Source organism: Nyctereutes procyonoides, unplaced genomic scaffold (assembly GCF_905146905.1).
Source record: "Nyctereutes procyonoides isolate TBG_1078 unplaced genomic scaffold, NYPRO_anot_genome, whole genome shotgun sequence".
Classification (NCBI taxonomy): Eukaryota; Metazoa; Chordata; class Mammalia; order Carnivora; family Canidae; genus Nyctereutes; species Nyctereutes procyonoides.
Window position 1 is genome coordinate 30,480,994 of NW_026575020.1, and position 18,953 is coordinate 30,499,946.

At 60.8% G+C, this 18,953-nt stretch overlaps 1 protein-coding gene across 10 annotated transcripts in view; it reads right to left on the reverse strand.

Moving 5' to 3' along the window:
* The window catches only part of GRIN1 (glutamate ionotropic receptor NMDA type subunit 1), a 23,729-nt gene continuing 4,776 nt past the window's right edge, over nt 1-18,953 (reverse strand). The window contains exons 3-21 of one of the 10 annotated variants that reach the window (XM_055318932.1): nt 17,580-17,756; nt 15,603-15,665; nt 14,739-14,839; nt 10,472-10,593; nt 10,223-10,397; nt 8,826-8,970; nt 8,645-8,728; nt 6,399-6,540; nt 6,187-6,314; nt 5,645-5,809; nt 5,452-5,570; nt 5,225-5,337; nt 5,002-5,150; nt 4,744-4,901; nt 4,304-4,465; nt 4,028-4,137; nt 3,775-3,920; nt 2,421-2,531; nt 5-134 (exon numbers count right to left, since the gene is read on the reverse strand). In XM_055318932.1, coding sequence (XP_055174907.1) covers nt 66-134; nt 2,421-2,531; nt 3,775-3,920; nt 4,028-4,137; nt 4,304-4,465; nt 4,744-4,901; nt 5,002-5,150; nt 5,225-5,337; nt 5,452-5,570; nt 5,645-5,809; nt 6,187-6,314; nt 6,399-6,540; nt 8,645-8,728; nt 8,826-8,970; nt 10,223-10,397; nt 10,472-10,593; nt 14,739-14,839; nt 15,603-15,665; nt 17,580-17,756 — 2,439 coding nt within the window. In that variant the 3' untranslated portion in view covers nt 5-65. Of the gene's footprint in view, nt 503-2,420; nt 2,532-3,774; nt 3,921-4,027; nt 4,138-4,303; nt 4,466-4,743; nt 4,902-5,001; nt 5,151-5,224; nt 5,338-5,451; nt 5,571-5,644; nt 5,810-6,186; nt 6,541-8,644; nt 8,729-8,825; nt 8,971-10,222; nt 10,398-10,471; nt 10,594-14,738; nt 14,840-15,602; nt 15,666-17,579; nt 17,757-18,953 lie in introns of all 10 variants that reach the window. The other 9 variants (XM_055318942.1, XM_055318882.1, XM_055318923.1 and 6 more) reach the window with 9 other exon arrangements.

Genomic DNA, 18,953 nt, shown 5'->3' on the forward strand with positions numbered 1-18,953 from the left:
CGAGCAGCAGGACCCATCAGTGTCCTTGGCCGGGCTAACTGGGCAGGTGGGCGCCTCCGGGGGCCTCACACCACGGTGCTGACCGAGGGATCTGAGAGGTTGAGCGTGCCCGTGATATCAGTGGGATGGTACTGCTGCAAAATAGAAATACACAGACAAGGCAGCCCGTTAGCCCCCATGCTCGGGGGCACGCGCAGGGCCGGGACGGGTGGACCGGCCAGCCGGCCGACCGGCGGGCGGGCGGGCACGGCCTGGGGGAGGCTGGGGGGCACTCCTCCCCCTGACCCCGTCGTGCTCCGGGACTCTGCGTGGGCCGGGCCGCTGTCCCGTCCATCTGTCTGTCTGTCTGCGGGGGAGGGGGGCAGAGGAGGGCGGGCAGGGCGTCTCAGCTCTCCCTATGACGGGCACACATCTGCAGCTGGCCCTCCTCCCTCTCAATAGCGCGTCGCGGCAGCACTGTGTCTTTTTGGTTTTGCAAAGCGCCGCGTCCACCCCCGGTGCTCTATAAATAAGAACCAACAATCAATACCCGCTGGCCCCGCTGGCCGCCAGGGACCCCAGCCCTGAGCGCCCAGTGCTGCCCTGGCCCAGACCGGCCACAGGACAGGGGCAGAGGATCTTAGCAGCCAGATCGAACCCACCCCTCCCAACAGAGCCCCCCTCCCAGACCTCCCTCCAAGCAGGTGCCCAGCCCGGAACAGGATGGGAACTGGGCTGCCCTCCCCCGCCCAGCCCCTCCAGCTGGCAGTACCCCCAGTCACCCCTACAGGGCAGAGACAGCCCCAGATGCCACACGGTGTCAGGGCTGGCCTGGGAGATGGTCCCTGGTGCCCACAGAGGCTCGGGCAAAGAGTCTTTTGGGAATGTGTCCCCAGAAAGGCACCTCAAAGGTCTCTGAGTTGCCCCTGGACCAGCTAGGGGCATGAGGGTTTTCTCTGGGTGGGTGGATTGTGGGGGGATCAGGAGGCCCTCACAGAGCAATTTATCACTTGTGGAACTTCTGGCCTCCTCCCTAAAGCTCTGAGGGTCCCCTCTCCCCAGGCCTGCTGCACCACCCCTCCTCTCTGGTCTTAGATCTCCCCTAGAACCCCTGGGAGGGTCCCCTGTCCACTGCCTCTGGCCTGTGAGGCCCCAGGCCATGCTCCCTGCTCCCAGGCCCTCGCTCTTCACCCACCCCCAGGGCCACGCCCCTTCTGGGAAGCGGCCAGGCCGCACAGGCCCTCCTTGGGGCACAAAGATGGCTTCACTCTGGACTTGGGTTGTCCTGTGCCACACCCTGTCTGTGTCCAGGAGATCCGCCCCCCCTCCAGTGTACTGAGTAGTGTGTGTGGATAGGGAGGGGGTGCAAATCCCATTTCCAACTTGGAGCATAAGCCCTTGCAGGATGGAAGCCAAGCTGGCCTCTGGGCTGCAGGGAGGCCAAGGGCAGTGCTAATGCTGGGCGGCCCCCTCCCCACCTTGGACCAGGGTGCCCCTAGTAAGGCTGGGTCCATCTTAAGGGCTTTTAGTCCGAGTGTGCATATCTGGTGCGGTGACAAGCTGCCCAAGGCAGGAGACCTGTTCTGACGTCCTGTAGGGAGGGGCTGGAGGGTCAGGACCTGAGGCGTTGGTCCCCTCCCTGGACGCCTCTCCTTCCTGGGCCTCTGTGTGGGAGCCTCAGTGACTCCAGCTCTGCAGACCATAGCTCGGCCTGGGGTGGGCTCCACCCCTTCTGCTGCCACCCAGTCCCCGCCTGACAGTCCCCTGTGGCTGGGGGCCTGTCCCAGTTTCAGGCCCCAGCCGTCCACCCAGATGGAGCCAGGCCCGGCCCCCAGCCCCGGCCCACACAGAGACCACATGGAAGGGATGCAACAGGCATGGCTCTGGTGAGACACGTGAGACAGGTGTCTGGGTGGCGGGGCTGGCGGCCAGACAGATGGGCGGATGGGACATCACAGCCACCCCTCCATGGATGTCGCAAGGGGGGGAGAGAGAGCAGTGGGCTCCTCTGGGAGAGGCTGGAGAAACGGATGTAACAGAGAGGTGGTGTGGCCTCCTGACAGGTGAGGAGTCCAGGACAGATTGGTCTGGGCTCCCAGCGGCCCTGGGCTCAGAGGCTGACTGGCTGACCAACAACATGACACAGCTTCAAGATGGCGCATGGCGTCATGGCATGGGGGGCAGACCAACGCAGAGACACATGGGGAAAGAGGACCCAGTGAGAGCCAGTGGGAGAAAGGACCAAGAAAGGTCTAGAGAGAGAGTGAAGACCTCATGTGCTGGGCAAATAGAGATGAAGGCAGAAGGACCACAGCGGTCAGAGGTGGGGTGGATGGGATGGTAAGGGAGAGAGGGAGGGCACGCCTGATGCACGGGACACAGACACGGGGGCGGGGCGAGATAAGAGTCGGAGACGTGGGACTGGGCGTTCTTCCCCTTACCGTGTCTTTGGAGGACCTACGTCTCTTGAAGCTGGAAGCCAAGGTGGAGGTGATAGCCCTAAATGTGGCTTTCTTTTTAGGGTCGGGCTCTGCTCTACCACTCTTTCTATCCTAAAATGAATATGTATAAGTGATTAGACAGCTAAGGGTGGCGGCCACACCTGCCCTCGCCTGCTCCTCGGGGGCTGCTGCCCAGCCTGGCCGGCCACTCAGGCCCTCGCTCCTGCCTGCTTCCCTGTGCTGGACAGACAGACCAGCAGCCGAACATGTGCAGGCGGCCTCTATGCCTGCCTGGTCTTGGGCCTGACCTTGCTTTGCTGGGGCTGGGCTTGTGGGGGGGAGGGTCCCATCTGGCTCACTTCCTGGGGGGTCAGCCTGGCTCCCTGGCTCCTGGGTGACCCTGGATTACAGGGGTCCCTAGGAGGAGGGTCCCCTGAGCACTGGAGGAGTCGCCCCTCGGGTCCGGCCAGCCATTCTGTCCCCGGAGGGGACGCACCAAGATTCAGGAAGGGGCTGAGGGGCCAAAGGCAGGTGGCAAGATGAACTGGAGAGAGAGATAGATGGAGGTGGCTTCCAGACCCTGGCCTGGGGTCTGATGGCCAGCATGGCCCTGTGCCAGCCAGTGAGAGCAGTGACCAGGTCCCAAGAGCAAGAGTAGGCAGATGAGAGGTGTGGGCGCTCCAGTAACCCGTCCCCCTATGGCCCTCCCTCTCTGAACATCAGCCTCATCCCCGGACACAGACTCTGGGGAGGTGCCCAGAGAAAGAGAAGAGAAGACGGAAGCCAGAACTGGACCACGGGGCGTGAGCCCACAGGCCCACACAGGCCCCACTGCCTGCCTATCCCGGGTGGGCTGTGGCTACCCGACGTGCAGCCTATTTCCTGCTGGCAGCACGTTCCCACAGACACGACCTGGAGTGCCAGGCAGGGCCAGCTGGCCCAATTCAGGCTGGAGTTAGGGAGCACAGGACACAGTAGGGCAGCAGGAGGGGGGCCCTGGAGGGTGCCGAGGAGAGGCAGGGGGCGGCGAGGGCAGAGTATGTCTTGGACTCACGTGCTACACCCAGATGGGTCCCTGTCTTACCCTGCCTCAGTTTGCCTTCCTATGGAATGGGCGCCGGCGGGCGACTCTGGAGACAGAGGGGCCAGGCAGAGGCTTGGAGCCAGGCTTTGCGGGGGGCAGCCACCTGCAGGTGGGCCCCCAGCAATGCTGCCCTTGGTCGTGGCTCCTAGCTCCAGTCCTGCCCACATGGGCTCCTGGGAGCCGGAGCCAGTGCTTCGGCCTGCGGGATGGAGGAGGGCCGGGGCCAGGCCGGGCCGTGGGCACCAGGCCTCGGAGGGTGGCCTGTCCTACCTGCAGATTCTTTCTCCACACGTTCACTGCCGCAAAGGCTAGCTGCATCTGCTTCCGGCGAGCGTCCTTGTGCCGCTTGTAGGCGATCTCGATGAAGATGAGGAATATCCCAGCCACAATACCCCCGGCCACCAGCATGAAGACCCCTGTGGGCCAGCAGTCAGCACCTCAGCTAGCAGCTGGCCGGTCTGCAGGACCCTTAGGGAGTCCCCCCAGTGTCAGCAGGGTCATTGAGGGAAATGGGGAGACCGACCTGCCATGTTCTCAAAGGTGAGGGTGGCAGGGGCGTTGCTGCGAGAGTCGCACTCCTGGTACCGCACCCATGTCTTGTCCAGGTCTTCCATGAAGCCATTCTCGTGGGACCTAGGAGGGAGTGGTAGGGTGGGTGGGGGCCGGGGTGGGGGGCCTGGCCCTCAGGGGCAACGGCTGTGTGCCTAGGTGGTAGGGTCTGGCTCTGGGGAGGGGTCTGGCTTGGAGGGAGCCTCTCGGAGAAAAGTGAAGGGCAGTAGGCTGTGGGTGTGGCACTCACTTGAGGATGGACAGGGAGACGTTCTGTTTCCACGGGCTGTCCTTGCGCATGCCAATGCCAAAGCCTGAGCGGAAGAACAGCTCGCCAGTGGTCACTAGATCACACTTCTGTGAGGCCTCAAACTCCAGCACCGCCGAGTCCCAAATGAAGGCATGAAGCTTGCTGCAGGCAGGAGCAGGGGTTATAGGCGCCCGGCACAATCAGGCAGCCCTCGCCTCTGCACCTTGCACGCCTTTGTCCTGCCCACCTGGAAATCTCACCTCTTGTCTCCATCCCCTGATTCCCATCCAGCCTGAACACTCTCACTTTTCTGGTAGGGGTGCATGCTCCTTCCCCCACCCTCCCGCAGTCCTCCCTCCCTCATCCCGCACGGCTTGGATGGCTTCAGCCTCTCTGGGGTGTGCCCCCCCAACCTGTCCAGCGTGACCTGTCCCCCTCACTTGTCCCGCACGGCTTGGATAGCTTCAGCTGCACTCTCATAGTTATGCTTCTCCATGTGTCGGTACATGGTGCTCAGCTCCACCTGCCGCCGGAAGTAGATGTCCACTGAGCTCTGCTTCACAGTTGCATAGATGAACTTGTCGGAGGGATTCCTCAGCTGCAGGGTCAGAGGGCAGGGCTCAGAGCTGCTCCCAGGCCCACCCAAGGCAGAGCTCCGCTGACCTCATGCTCCCTGCCCCCAGCCAGTCAGGCCTCACCCGTGGGTCGTTGATGCCTGTGATGCGCTCCTCAGGCCGGTCCAGCACCAGGAAGGCCGCCAGGTTGGCAGTGTAGGAGGCCACAATGATCATGGCAAACCCGGCCCACACCATGCCCAGGATGCGCGCTGAGAAGCTTCGGGGGGCGCCTGCGGGCAGAGGACAGTCAGCTCCTGGCAGGCAGGAAGGAGCTGAGTGAGCTGTGGCCTGGGTGTGGCCTCACCTTCCCCAATGCCTGAGTTGAGCAGGACGCCCCAGGAGAACCACATGGCTGAAGACAGGGTCAGCGCATCTTCCTCCTCTTCTTCACTGTTCACCTTGAATCGGCCAAAGGGGCTGCGGAGAGCAGAGGACTGGCGGGAGAGGGCGGCAGGGGCAGCCCTGCCTCGCCCATTACCTGCTCTGCCCAGCCCGCGGGTGGAGGTGTCAGGCCCCCGGGGCCGCGCTCACCTGAAACGGTCCAGCAGGTACAGCATCACAGCCACCACGTGCACTGACAGCCCCACCAGCAGCCACAGCGTGCTCTGGAAAGGCTGCATGAACGAGTCCAGTGTGCTACGGGGGATCTCCTGGAGGGGGACAGGCGGTCAGTGCCTCTCGAGTTCACCTAGGACCTGCCCCACCCCCGCCAGGCCCTGCCCACCTTCTTGACCAGAATGGTCAGGCCCTGGTACTTGAAGGGCTTGGAGAACTCGATGTACTGTGCCCGCTCATTGTTGATGGTCAGCGGCGCCACGATCATGTCCGCCTGCCCGCTGAGCAGCTCGCCCATCATCCCGTTCCACTCCTTCTTATTGCTGTTGTTCACCTGCGGAGTGAGACAGCCGGAGGGGCGCCAACACCGTCAGCACCGCTCCCGCTCCCGCGTTAGGCTCCTACCCTAGCTCCGCTCTTGGGTTCCCGCCCACCCAGACCCTGCCCAGGCCCGCGGGCCCCACCCACATCAGGCCTTGCTGCAGCCCACTGACCGGTCCACATCAGATGCCGCCCCAGTCCGCAGACCCGCCCACCCTGGTCCCGCCCCAGCCCGTGGACCCGCCCACCCAGGCCCCACCCACAGAACCCGCCCACCGTGGCCCTACCCCTCACCCCCAAGCCCGCGGCCCCGCCCACCCCAGGCCCGGTCCATCGCAAGACCCCGTGCACCGGGACCGTTCCTCGCGGCACGCCGCCATCCACGCGTACCCGCTCCTGAGTGCCAAACTTGCCGTCAGCCACCAGGTGCACCTCGTAGGTGAAGTTCATGGTCCGCGCCAGCTTGATGAGCAGGTCGATGCAGAAGCCGTAGCAGCACTGTGGCACTGTGTGGCGTGCTAGGGAGGCAGATGGGCCCTGACCACCGAGCTCTGGCTGCTCGGCCCCGCCGCACCCACGTCCCGCCCGCGACCCACACTCACGGCTGCCCGGAGACGTGTCGTTGGGCCCGGTGCAGATCACTTTCTTGACCGGGTCCCCATTGACGGTGAACTCCTCCTTGCATGTACCATCGCTCAGCGTGGGCTTGACGTACACAAAAGGCTCTTGGTGGATGGTCACAATCTGGGGGCGCCGGGGAGAAGACCCAGCCTCAGCGCCCAGACCCCCTGGATGCCCTCCAAATCCAGCTGCTGTCCCTCTGCTCAGCTCCACGTGCTCCCTGGCCACCGTCCTCAGGAGGGTCCCCAGACTGCTCAGAAGCTGTGGCCTCCTGAAACACTGGGGGGTGCTCCTCTTGGCCACGTGTCTTTGGGGACTTGGCTTAGGCATCACTTGCTCCGTTGGAGCCGGCTGGAATGTCCAGTCTGCCCAGCATCTTCTCTGATTGCTCAGGGATGAAAAACCCCTGTCCTGCGCAGAGCACACCTTGTCTCCCCTCCTTCCCCTCCAACCCCCGCTGCCCACCATGAGGACAGGGGCATGTGTGACATCCACTCCGAGTCTGCACAGGACCTGGGACCAAAGGGATCACCCTGGTCTCATCTCCTGGCCCGCAGTTTCCTTGGTAGTGGGCACTGGACTTCCTAGCTGTGCTCCCTTCCTCTCTCCTCCATGGGCGCTGTTCTCTCCCAAAGTGAGCCTCTCAACCCAGGCTTATGCTGCGGTTCTCTCCTCTCCCTGTCCTTCAGGAGCCCAGAGCCTGGGGATGAGGAGGACAGATATGGGACCGGCGGGGGGGAGGGGGGCTGAACCAAACGCAAAGTACCGACCAGGGGCCCTAGAGGAGGTGGTGGTGGAGTTGGGCCTGCGGAGTAGGCCAGGGGTCAGTTTGAGAGGTACTGTCTGCTGGCCCACCAGGGTGGGTGGCTCTGCAGGGAGAGGGTGACTCTGCAGGGGCTGGCTGGCCAGTCTCCTCTGCAAGGACAGCATTTTGACCTCTTCTCCCTGGAGCAGTGGAGCATTGGCAGGAGATTATTGCTTTTCAAACTTTCATCATGTTTTTCTTTTTAAAAATGCTTTTTGGGGATCCCTGGGTGGCGCAGCGGTTTAGCACCTGCCTTTGGCCCAGGGCGCGATCCTGGAGACCTGGGATCGAATCCCACATCAGGCTCCCGGTGCATGGAGCCTGCTTCTCCCTCTGCCTGTGTCTCTGCCTCTCTCTCTCTCTCTCTCATAAATAAATAAATTAAAAAATTAAAAAAGTACTTTTCTATTATACAAGAACTCTATGTTCCTGTCTTTAAAGAATTGGTAAGACAAAAAACAAAACAAAACAAAACGAGTGTACAAAGCATCAGCATCTGGCAACCCTAATGGGACCATCTAGCCATCACTGTTTGGGCTTTTACTTTCAGACATTTTTAACACGAGGTATCAAACTGCTTTGGAAAAGCCCACTCTGCCTGTCGTGAAGGATGATGACTCGTGGGCTGTTGCTAACACAGGAATCGAGGTGAGAGGCCATGGAGGTGGCCTCAGAAAGCAAACAGGCTCAAGAGACATGTAAGAACCTGGAAACGCTGGGAGAAGTTTTGTTGGGCACATTGCATTTAGGGTCCTTGCCTTTGGTGATCTAAGATCCTAGCCCAGTGCTAGTATGGGTCAGCATATGGAGGGACTCTCACGAGAGGAGCCTGGGAGGGGCCAGGGATGAGCACAAAGGAGCAGGAAGGGAAGTTGTGAGGGGAATAGCCAGCCAAGGAGGGGCTCCCAGGGGCCTAGGGAGAGACCTGAGCAGGGAACAGCCTGCAATGGGGAATGCCCAGGCAGTAGGAGACAGGACACAGCAGGAGGCTGTGAAGACGGGATGGGGGTGGCTAGGACCACCCAGAGGAGTGATGATGAGTGTGGATGTGGCATCTCAAGAACCAGGACTCAAGGCAGAGAGTGCTGAGGCTAAAGTCCACAGAATAGCCACCTAGCAGTCCCTCTGTCCCCTATCAGCTCATCCCTAGGTGAGTCCCATCCCTAGGTCTCAGTGGAGTTGGGTCAGAAGAGGCACTAGAGAGAGCCCATGGGATGGAGGGCCGGCAGCTTCCTCTCATCTCTCCACCTGCTCTCCCTGCTTCCTCTGTGGTGCCAGCTGTGGGCTACAGCACCCAGGTGCTGGTCCATTCCCCACTTCCTTTGGTCACTCTCATTGGCCTCACTGTCCCCTCCTCTGGGTCTGAAGAGCTGGATGGAGTGTCTGGGGTGTCAGTGCTGGCCCAGGGGGTAGGCTCCCCACCTTCAGCCTGGTGGACATCTGGTACCCTCGGGGCTTCTCTGTCTCTCCACCCGGCCAGATGATCTTCCTGTCGTTAGGGATCACCTGGGGGTGGGAGTATGAGATGGAGGGTGGCCACGCAGGGGTCTTGGCCCCAGGACCCTAAGGCCCCAGCCCCCACCCCCTCATGACCCCCACCTACATGGGTGCCATTGTAGATGCCCACTTGCACCAGCTTGCGGTTCTGCAGGTTCATGATGCTGTAGTTAGCAAACTTCCGGTCCCCATCCTCGTTGAACTCCACGCGGCCTGTCACCCCGTCTGCATACTTGGAAGACATCAGCACTCTGGAGAGGGCAGTGTGGGCAGACTTATCAGAGATGCTCCCTCTCCCTGGTTCTGAGCCCGAGCGCCTTCTTCTGCCTCAGTCACAGAAAGGAAAGATTAGCAGACATCACACCCTCGTGCTGGGAATCTGATGGACGGTGTGACTGCCTGCCAGCACCAGATGGAGAGCACAGCTATGGTAGCTCAGAAACTCCTGAGCACCAGACCCTATTGGGGGCTCTCTGTGGGTTGAGACAGTATAACCTCCCAGTAGCCATCCTTGCTTTACAAATGAGGAGGAATAAGCCCAGGTGGGGTGCAGTTGCCTCTTCACCAGTAAGAGGTGGAAGGAGAGTTAAGTCCTATCTTGTGTGTGTGCACATGTAGTGTGCCCATGGGGCTATATGTGTGAGCACATCTGATCTTTGTGTGGCTGCACCTCCTTGCACGTACTTGTGGCACATGTGTGTGGTACATGCTTGTCTGAGTCGGAGCACATACACTGCATAGATCTGTAATTGCGTGTGTACTCTTGTGGGCACCATAACTGTGTTCTGCACATGCTACTCAGGGGCGGAGGAGGGTCTTGGTGATGTGCTGAGTGGCAGAGTGTCCAGAGTGCTGTGAGTTAGTGCCACTGTGGCTATCCACATGGGCATCTGGCCAACCCTGGCTCTTTACAGGCTTGGGTTCCATCCTTGAGGGCTTCTTTGTCTGATCTGCTGGATGCCTGGATGCCCCTGTCCCCATCTGCAGCAAGAGTCTCCTCCAAAGGGTTGTCAGCTACCAGCGGGGGGTGGGTCTCAGCATTGGCCACAGTGTTAAAAGGTGAGCTCAGGAGCAGTGGAAGCAGCCACAGCTTCACTGACATTTAAGGCGTTAATGTCAGTGTTGGAAGTGGGTGATTAGCACAGGGGGGTGGAAGTGATAGCGGAAGAGAGATGGGGGAAGAGAAGGTAAGTCAGGCAGATGACTGCCATCTGTAGGGCGTAGGCCGCAGACTGTTCTGGACCACCTGCTCAAGAGAGTATGCCCATCTCCTGAGAGGCCCCGCCTACCTCTGCAAGAGAGCCCGCCCACCCTAGAAGAGAGCCTGCCTGCCTCTAGAAGAGACCCACCTAGCTCCAGAAGAGAGACCTGCCCATCCTAGAAGATCGCCCTGCTCACCCTAGAAGAGAGCCCACCCACATCTAGAAGAGGCCGCCCACCCTAGAAGAGCTCCGCCCATCTCTAGAAGAGAGCCCCGCCCACCTCTATAAGAGACCTGCCCACCTCTTGAAGAGTGGCCCTGTCTTCCAGATGTTGGTGTTGCCCACGCAGCCCCGGGGCGGGTCGGTGATGTTCTCCTTCTCCAGGAGTTCGTGCACGGCCTGGGCCACCACGCCCACGGCGTCACTGATGTGGGCTGATTCGTTCTTGCCATTGATGAGCTGTAGTCCGATGATGCCTGGGGCAAGTGCGGTGGGCTTAGAGTCTGCAGGGACCCCCTGCCCAAGGGACCTGAAGAGGCCCAACACTCACCATCCGGGGCGTAGCGCAGAGCGTTCCCAGAGATCTCTCGCTCCCCCACCAGCCAAACATACCCAGAGCCCGTCATATTCAGCATCGCAGCTGCACGGTACACGGTGGCAGCATCGTCCTCGCTGTAGGGCAGAGGGGGGTGACAGGCCAGGACTCTAGCCTTGCCCCACCAGACCTATGGCTGCTCCCAGTTCACAGATTCTCCTCTGGCGTGTGGGCCTGCCCTCCCCTGGCCTCTCCCCCAGCCCCTCCCTCGGCTGGAAAGAGGCCTAGGGACACTGCAGAGGTGACAGGTCCAGCACCACTGCTACCTTCAGCCCTTCCTAGGTCCAGTGATGGTGCAGAGGGATGGGTACCAGCTTGCATCGCGAGCCCCCACCTGGGCCAGGAGACACCCTTCCCCCAACAGAGATGAGGGGCTGGAGGATATGGGGTAAAGGGGCCCAGATCCCCAGAGCTTTCAGGCCTCTCTTGCTGGCCCCCTGCCTTGGTGAGCAGGGTCAAGGTGCCCCAGATGGTGACAGATCACTGTTGATTGCTGGCTTGCTCACAGGTGCTCAGAACTGCTCTGAGTGCTTCCCACGGACTCTCTCATTTAACTATCACAGTATCCCTACGCAGCCCATATCAGTACCATTTCTGTGGCAGGAGGAAAGCCAGAACACAGAGGGGATGGTAATCTGCAGAGTTGGGTCTGTGTCTGGACAGTACCCCAGAGCCTGTGCTCCCGTGACCTCCTGGTAACCCTCACATGCTCTGGTTCTCCATACCCACACATGCAAGACAAAGGTCCAGGGACTGTCCTGGTTGGTCAGATGTTGGTGGGACCCCACACCTGGGAACTGTCCTCAGCATCACAGCCAAGACCACTGGAGAGAGACGAGGGTTGCTGCTCCCACTCTGGAGTCTTCCCAGCAGCTGTGAGCATCTTGCCACCCAGGGCTGGGGCCATGACAGGACACAGCGTAGGCTTTGCCTTGGAGGGGCATATGATCCTGAGCTCTTGGGGTGTCCTTACCGGTGAGCCCCTGTGTACCTGGTCCTCTAGGGCTTCTCATCGAGACAAGGACCCTGGGCCTGTGGGGCTATGGACGCCACTGGGGAGCCTCCCCCTGCTCCCACATTCCCTTCTCTGCCAGCCTGACCTGGCCCCAGGTAGGCCTAGACCATAGCTGGCATTTTGCTTCTCTAACGCATGGGCAGCATGGTATAGAGGGGTTGGACACATTGTCTGAGTGTTATTTTCACAATGACTGACTCTGGAAACTGAGGTGGCTCTAGGTCCCTAAGTGGTCTGCCCCCAGTTTTCTCAAGGATTAGCCAATGAGGAAATGCAAACCTTCAGTGTTTGCTCTACATCACATGCTACTGTCAGGTGTAAGCAATACACAGAGAGGTGATCTGGGCAGCACCACACCCTTGACCAAAAGAAAGGGTCCAGCCAGGACCGCCAGCAGAGCCAGCACTGTGTCTGTAGGGGACCAAGGTCCCCACTGAACCTGACCGAGAAGCCTGTCTGCGTGACCTAGTTCAGGTCTGTGACGCTTGGCTGAGTGGGAGGAGCACACTGTGCTTGTCTCTATGTAAATCAAAATCACTAGTAAAAAGTTGGGGGCAAAACCCTGATCGATCTATCAAACTGTTTTAGGAAAGTAAGCGGTTCTAGAAAAGACATCTCCAGAAGATAAGAATGACATTTGGGGGGTTCCCTGGGTGGCTCAGGGGTTTGCCACCTGCTTTCGGCCCAGGGCGTGATCCTGGAGTCCCAGGATCGAGTCCCACATCGGGTTCCCTGCATGGAACCTGCTTCTGCCTCTGCCTATGTCCCTGCTTCTCTCTCTCTCTCTCTGTCTCTCATGAATAAATAAATAAAATCTTAAAAAAAAAAAAGACATTTGAGAAATAACCTCTCTGCATTCTGTAGGTAGAAAATTGCTCAAAAATTAAGACTGGGGATCCCTGGGTGGCGCAGCGGTTTGGCGCCTGCCTTTGGCTCAGGGCGCGATCCTGGAGACCCGGGATCGAATCCCATATCGGGCTCCCGGTGCATGGAGCCTGCTTCTCCCTCTGCCTATGTCTCTGCCTCTCTCTCTCTCTCTCTCTCTCTCTGTGACTATCATAAATAAATAAATTAAAAAAAATTAAGACTGGCTTAATGAGGTCTCTCCACAAAATGCTCTCAACAGGGACACCTGGGGGGCTCAGTCAGTTGAGCATCTGCATTCAGCTCAGGTCATGATCTCGGGGTCCTGGGATTGAGCCTCACATCAGGCCCCCTGCTCAGTGGGGGAGTCTACTTCTCCCTCTGCCTCTGTCCACTCATGTGCAGCCTCTCAAATAAAAATTTTTTAAAAAATATTTTATTTATTTATTCATGAGAGACACAGAGGCAGAGACACAGGCAGAGAGAGAAGCAGGCTCCATGTGGGGAGCCCAATGCGGGACTTGATCCAGGACCCCGCGATCACGCTCTGGGCCAAAGGCAGACGCTCAACCACTGAGCCTCCCAGGTGTCCCTAAATAAAATCATAAAAAAAAAAAATGTTCTTAACAGCCCTCGTGAAGGAGGAGCCAGGGTGTTGGGTGGAAGTAGCAGGGTCCGGACAACATGTATACTGGTCCCTTGTTGGTCTGGCCCCTGGGGACCTGGGCGTGAGGGGCAGCCGGTGGCCTCTGTGGCAGGACTCTGGCGTCTCTGCTCCAAGCCCTCATGTGAGGGGAGGGGGTCCCCAGTCTTACAGTCCGGGGAGGGGCCTTATGTGGACGTGATGGCTGTGTGGCCATGTGAGTACTAGACCTTCCTGGCAGTGTGTATAAACACGGGTGGGGGTAGATGCATGCATATAGTGTGTGCCATGCTATGGTGTGTGTACATATATGTGGGTATACACATGCCCTGTGCATGCTGGTGTGGAGGACATTATGTGTGGTGTGTATGCACGTGTATATAGCTATGCAGATGTTCGTATATATAAGTGTGTGTGGTATATGCTGTATTGTGCCTCTATGTGCATGTACCATGTGTGTGAATGTTTCGTGTGCATGTATGTGTGGTACAACATGTGCATGCGTGTGCTGTGTGGCATGTATATGGTGTGCATACATGCATGTGGGTGCATACACATGTGCATGTCTATATAACATGTGTACAATGCATGTTCATGTGTTCTGGAGGAGGCTTGCTCTGAGAGGGACCAGGCGGCCCCTTGACCTCACCCGGGCCTTAGCCCTTTCTCCTGGTCGCCTCCCCAAAGTGCCCAGGGCTGGCTGGTTGGCCTGGGCCAGTGACCGGAGACCCTGAGCCAGGTCACCTGCTGTAAAACAGGCTGGACCCTGGGCCTCCTCCTTCTAGTTCCTCCCTGCAGCACCCACCCTCTGTGGGGAGAGCGGGGCTCCCTGCCTCCCAGTCCAAGGAGCCTTGCTGGGCCCTGCCCTCCCCAGCCCCAAGACAGGGGGCATCTGGCTCTGTATCTGAGGTTTGCTGACTGAAAAAAACAGATGCCTGCCCTGTGACTCAGAGTACGGCTTCCTCTGTGTGGCCCTCTGGACAGCAGCCTTTGGGGAAGCCTCCTGTGGGCAGGACGACCACTCGTGCCTCTGTCCACTCTGCTGGGGCCCACAGTACTTCCAGGGAAGGGCAGAGAGGGGCTGTGTCCACGTGGGCCCTCCTGGCTACTCCGTGGGGCAGGGCTCTTCCTTTCCCTAGAGCCCAGGAGGCCTGCACTTTCCCTTCCTGGGGGACCTCAGGTAGGGAGGCTGTTACTGTGGCCTCATTGCCAAGGTCAGGGTGGGTCAGGCCCTGGCCAGCGGCAGCCTGGTGTCCACAGGTCCCTAACTGGCTCCCTTCTCGAGCTGCCCACTGCAGCTGCTGCAATCCCTCTTATGTCCTCAGACTCCGGCTCTCTGCCTGCTGTGGCCTTCTCATTGGGCTCACCTGCACACCCACACATCACTTCCCTGGGCTTTTCCTCTGAGCCTGGCTCCCAGAGTCCTGTGTCATATCTCGGGCCATGTTTGCCCTCCTTAGGGCAGGGACCTCTCCACCTCCCACCTCAGAGCAAGCAGCAACAGGTGACTGGAAGGGGGAGGGATAGACAGGTAAAGGGGGTTGCATCGGCCAGTGGCCAGGTGTACCGTCATGGGAGGGGCGGGGGGCTCTCCTCGGCAATAGCACGTTTTGGTAGCCTCAAGTCTGATTCAGACTAACGGTGCCCCTGCCCAGGTGCAACCCTGGGGAAGTAGGGGGAGGGGTCGAGCCCAGCCTCACCTGGCAGAGAGGATGATGACCCGGGCCTCCAGCTCTCGTGCCTCCATCAGCAGGGCCGTCACATTCTTGGTTCCCGGGTCAAACTGCAGCACCTTCTCAGCCTGCGGTGTGAGCAGAGGTGTCAGCAGGGGGCCAGGGTAGGGGACACAGCGCCTCGGGGGCGAGAGTTGGGCTGCAGCTGCTAGGAACCCAGAGGCAGCTTAGCTAGGGCTGCCTCAGCCTGCACCTGCCACCTGCACTGTGCACCTGCCTGGCTGGTTCCTGCCTGGCCTGGCCTGGCCTCACTCGCTGTCCTCTCTTCGGCCTCCTTGCTCTCCTGTGCTCGCTCCATCTCTCTCCTGCCCTCACTTTTGCACTGAGCATGCAAGCTGAGGTGGGCTGAGACTCAGAAGGATGCGTGCAGCGGACAGGAAACAGAAGAGTTTTGGAATGCAACCGGGAGCAGAGATGGGGCCGACCTTTCCAAAACCACGGGAGATCCTCTCAAGCCTGACCCTGCAGGCCCCTGCAGGAGCGGTCGGACCGCGCAGGCAGCCAGCCGGGCGGGCAGGCTCCCTCCTGGGTTCCACGAGGAAACCCTGGGGGTCCCAGAGGTTCGCATGCACTTCCCGGAGAGCAGCTTCTCCTGCGGCCGTGCCTGCTTCTGGGGTGCAGGCTGAGGCTGAGGCCGCTGGGCGGGCCGCGGACACCCCCGAGGCCCGTCCTGCCCTCTCCTGCCTGCGGTTGCCTGCCTCACAACCTCACTCTCCTCAAGGCTCAGGCCTGCGGCGCAGCCCGGCTGGGCCACAGCGGCCCTAGTGGCCGAGGCGCCGGAGGCCAGGGCTCCCTAGTCGGTGGGTGGCGTGCACGTCCATGCATATATACCTTGGGTCCGCGCTTGTGGTCATAGGACAGTTGGTCGAGGTTTTCATAGTTCCTTTTTTTACTCTGATGAATAATGTGCACAGAGAAAATATGCAGACACAGAAGAAGATTATAAACGGTTGAAAATGACGGCGCTAAAGCAACCACACCACCTCCTCGGCACGTCTGCAGACGGGCACATACCTGGAGCTCGCAAACACCAAGCCCGAGCGGGGCTGGGGGCCGGGGCAGTGCTGGGGACGAGGGGGCATGGGGGCCACCGGGGCTCCCAGCCATGGAGCTGTGCTCTTAGAAATGGTCACACATGGGACAAAGGGTGGCCCTGTCTGTGTCCATGCCAAACATGTCCCTTTGGGGTCCCATCTGCCTCCCCCACCCGTGCCATGCACCTGCTCTGTGGTCCCAGCAAGGGCCACCCCACCCCAGGCAGTCCTGTGTGGGGAGGGTGAGCAGCCCCTCCCTCGAGCCCTGTCCCCTCTGTCCCTCCCCTCCTGGCATCCTCCCCTTTGCCTCCCTTAGAGGCCTGGGTGCCTGTTCTCACTGACAGGTGTGTGCACAACCATCAACTCACGTGTGCACTGGAGAGCGAGTGTGAGGACTATGTGTGTGCGTGCACAGGGGTGGTGTGCAGCTGTGGGGCGTCTGCGTGTGTGTGTGTGAGTGCACATGGTGAGTGTGCCCAGGGGCCACATGTCCAGGTATGATCTTTGTCTGTGGCGGGACATGTGATGTGTGAGGGAACTGTCTTAGGAATGACTGCATGTCACTGTGAACATGGGTGCCCGTGGCTGGGTGTGCAGGGACATGGCTGGCAAGCGTGTGAGCGGGTGTGTGCAGCCACTGGTGGGCATGCCAGGGGGTAACCAGCCTGCCAGGCACTGGGGGCTGCTGTCTGGGGAGGAGTGGGGCCCACGGCGCTGGTGGTCAGCCCTCCCTCTCAGACCCAGCCGATCTCCCACAGCAGGCCCCCCCAGGACACTCTGAGTCTGCCCTCTGGCTTGGCTTCACCCACCCCAGCCATGCCCTCTATCCCTTCAGGGGCCTGTGAGGGGCCTGGGGGTGGCACTAGGTTTGTTGAAGCCGGCTCTGACTTCCGGGACAGAACATGCTCTCTGCCATCCCGCCAGTCTGGCCTCCAGGCCGCCCCAGCCTAGGCCTCCCCCACTGTCTGCGCAGTTTGGCCTCCACCCTGACTCAGGGGCGGTGGCTCAGGTGTTGAGCACCCAGGGCCCCGGGTTGGGTGATGATAGGAGCCTGGGCCTCCTCCAGCTGCCAGTTGGGGTGGACAAGGAAGGAGATGGGGGTCCCCTGGACCCCCAGACATTGCCACCGTGCTCTCTCTGCTGCAACCGGCACCAGGGCCGGGCTCTGTGTATCTAGAGCCAGGCAAGTCCTGGGTCTCTTGGGGGAATCCAGAGCCCAGCCCCAGGGAGAGGGTGAGGGGGCGGCCACGGGGCTCACCACGGGGAAGTGGGAGGGGTGGCCGACTGGGTGGGCGTGGGCTCCCGGAAGGACACCGGACAACCGGCAGCCTTCAGCCGAGGTGGGAGGGGGGAGGGGCGGCAGGCGAGGCGGGGCTTGGCCTGGGGAGGGTGTGGTCCCAGCCGGGAGGGTGAGGGTTCTCTGTAGGGGGGGCAGGCCCTGGGTAGGGGGCGCGGGGCCTGGCTGGGGGCGGGACTGCGAGGGGAGGGGAAGGGAGAGGGGAGGGGAGGGGTGTTTGCGGAGCTCCAGGTGGTCCTGCCCTCGCCCCGCAGGGACTGACACGAAGGAGATTTCGACTAATGGCAAAGCGAGTGAAATGAGCCGAGAACAGGCCGGGGCGGGCGCTCGCCAGACGGAGAGGTGCTGACCATGCACGATGGAAAGAAAGGGTGTTCACACACGGGCCACAGACACAGCGGCGGCAGCGCCGGCTCCCGCTCGGCTCCTCGGCTGCGCGGCGCCTCCTGCTCCTCCCGCCTGCGGCCCGGGCCTCACCTTGGATTCCCGCTCCTCCAGCAGCGTCTCCAGGCGCTTCTGCGCGGCCCTGCCCTCGTGGTCGTCGCTGACCAGGAGGATGATGTGGTTCCAGCTGTACACGCGCATCATCTCGAACCAGACGCTCGACTGGTGGGAGTAGGGCGGCACCGTGCGCAGGAAGCTCAGGTGTATGCTCTGCGGGAACACGGCGGCGGGGCTGAGGGGCGTCACCGGACAGAGGCCCGGCCCCAGCTGGCCCGCACCCCCGGAGACAAGGGCAGACCCCAGGGCGGAGGACGGCGCACTCTCTCACTGCGGGGCACACTTGCCAGACCCGGGGACCCCATCCCACTGCGGGCCACGTCCTCTGATCTCAGAAACAGAAGCTGGGGGTCTGCCCAGCAGCACTCTGACCACGCCAGGTCCTAGGGTGTGCTCCCTGCACCTCCCCCCCCCTGCCGTAGCCACTCCCTGCTGCAGGACAGCTTGGGCTCTGGAAGGTTCTCATTGACATGCAGCGTCTCAAGGATCCCCACCCGGGCTTCATGCAGGCTCCTTCCCCAATCTATATAAAAGTAGTGTTTGTCAGAAGTTTTTATTTGGGGCTACCTAGCCCCCAAGTCCAGAGGTCGTTGCTTGCTGGCCCTGCCTCCCTTTCCACATGTAAGCATGAAGGGCCTGGGAAGGGCATGGCAGAACACGCGTGGAGCAGGCTCCTCAGTCCAGCTTCTCCGTGTCCACCGGGGAGCACTAGTCCCTTTGGTGGTTGGTGTCCCTGCACAGCCATGCTGCCGTCACGGTCCCCCAGGATGCCCACGTTATGTTTTTACCTGCTCCCTCTTTGTGGCCTGAGGGGCGGCGCCTTGGAGGCTGAGGGCAAGAATGCTCCTCTGTCCCTCATCCACCTGCCACTGGGGCTGCAAGGGGGTGGTGGTTGGGGTCTTAGATCGGCTCTGACCCAGGCCTTCCTGGTCCGCTGTTGGGCACAGGTTGACAGTGGCCTGGGACCATGAGGGGGGCTAGGGTGGAGTCACAAGGTTTGGCCATTAGGTTTGGCCTCACGTTAGACCGGGGAGCTGGACCACAACCTGGGTGTGGGCTGGGGTTTGGACACCTCCTCCCGGCACTGCCCTGGTAGCCCACGCCTGGCACCCACGCCTGGCGCCCACGCCTTCCATTTGCATCTGAGTGCCAGAGAGCTAAGGAGGTTGGAGGGCTCAGAAAAACATCCCCAACCTCCTTGCTCCTGCCCCCGTCCCCCCCCCCCCCACCGCTGAGGGCTGAGCGCATCTGAACAGTTTGGGTGCTTCAGCTGCAAGCTGGGCCGTCAGAGCCACAGAAAGGGGTTGCTGCTCCAGCCTCCAAGTGCCTTCCTCCCATGGGGCCTCCTGG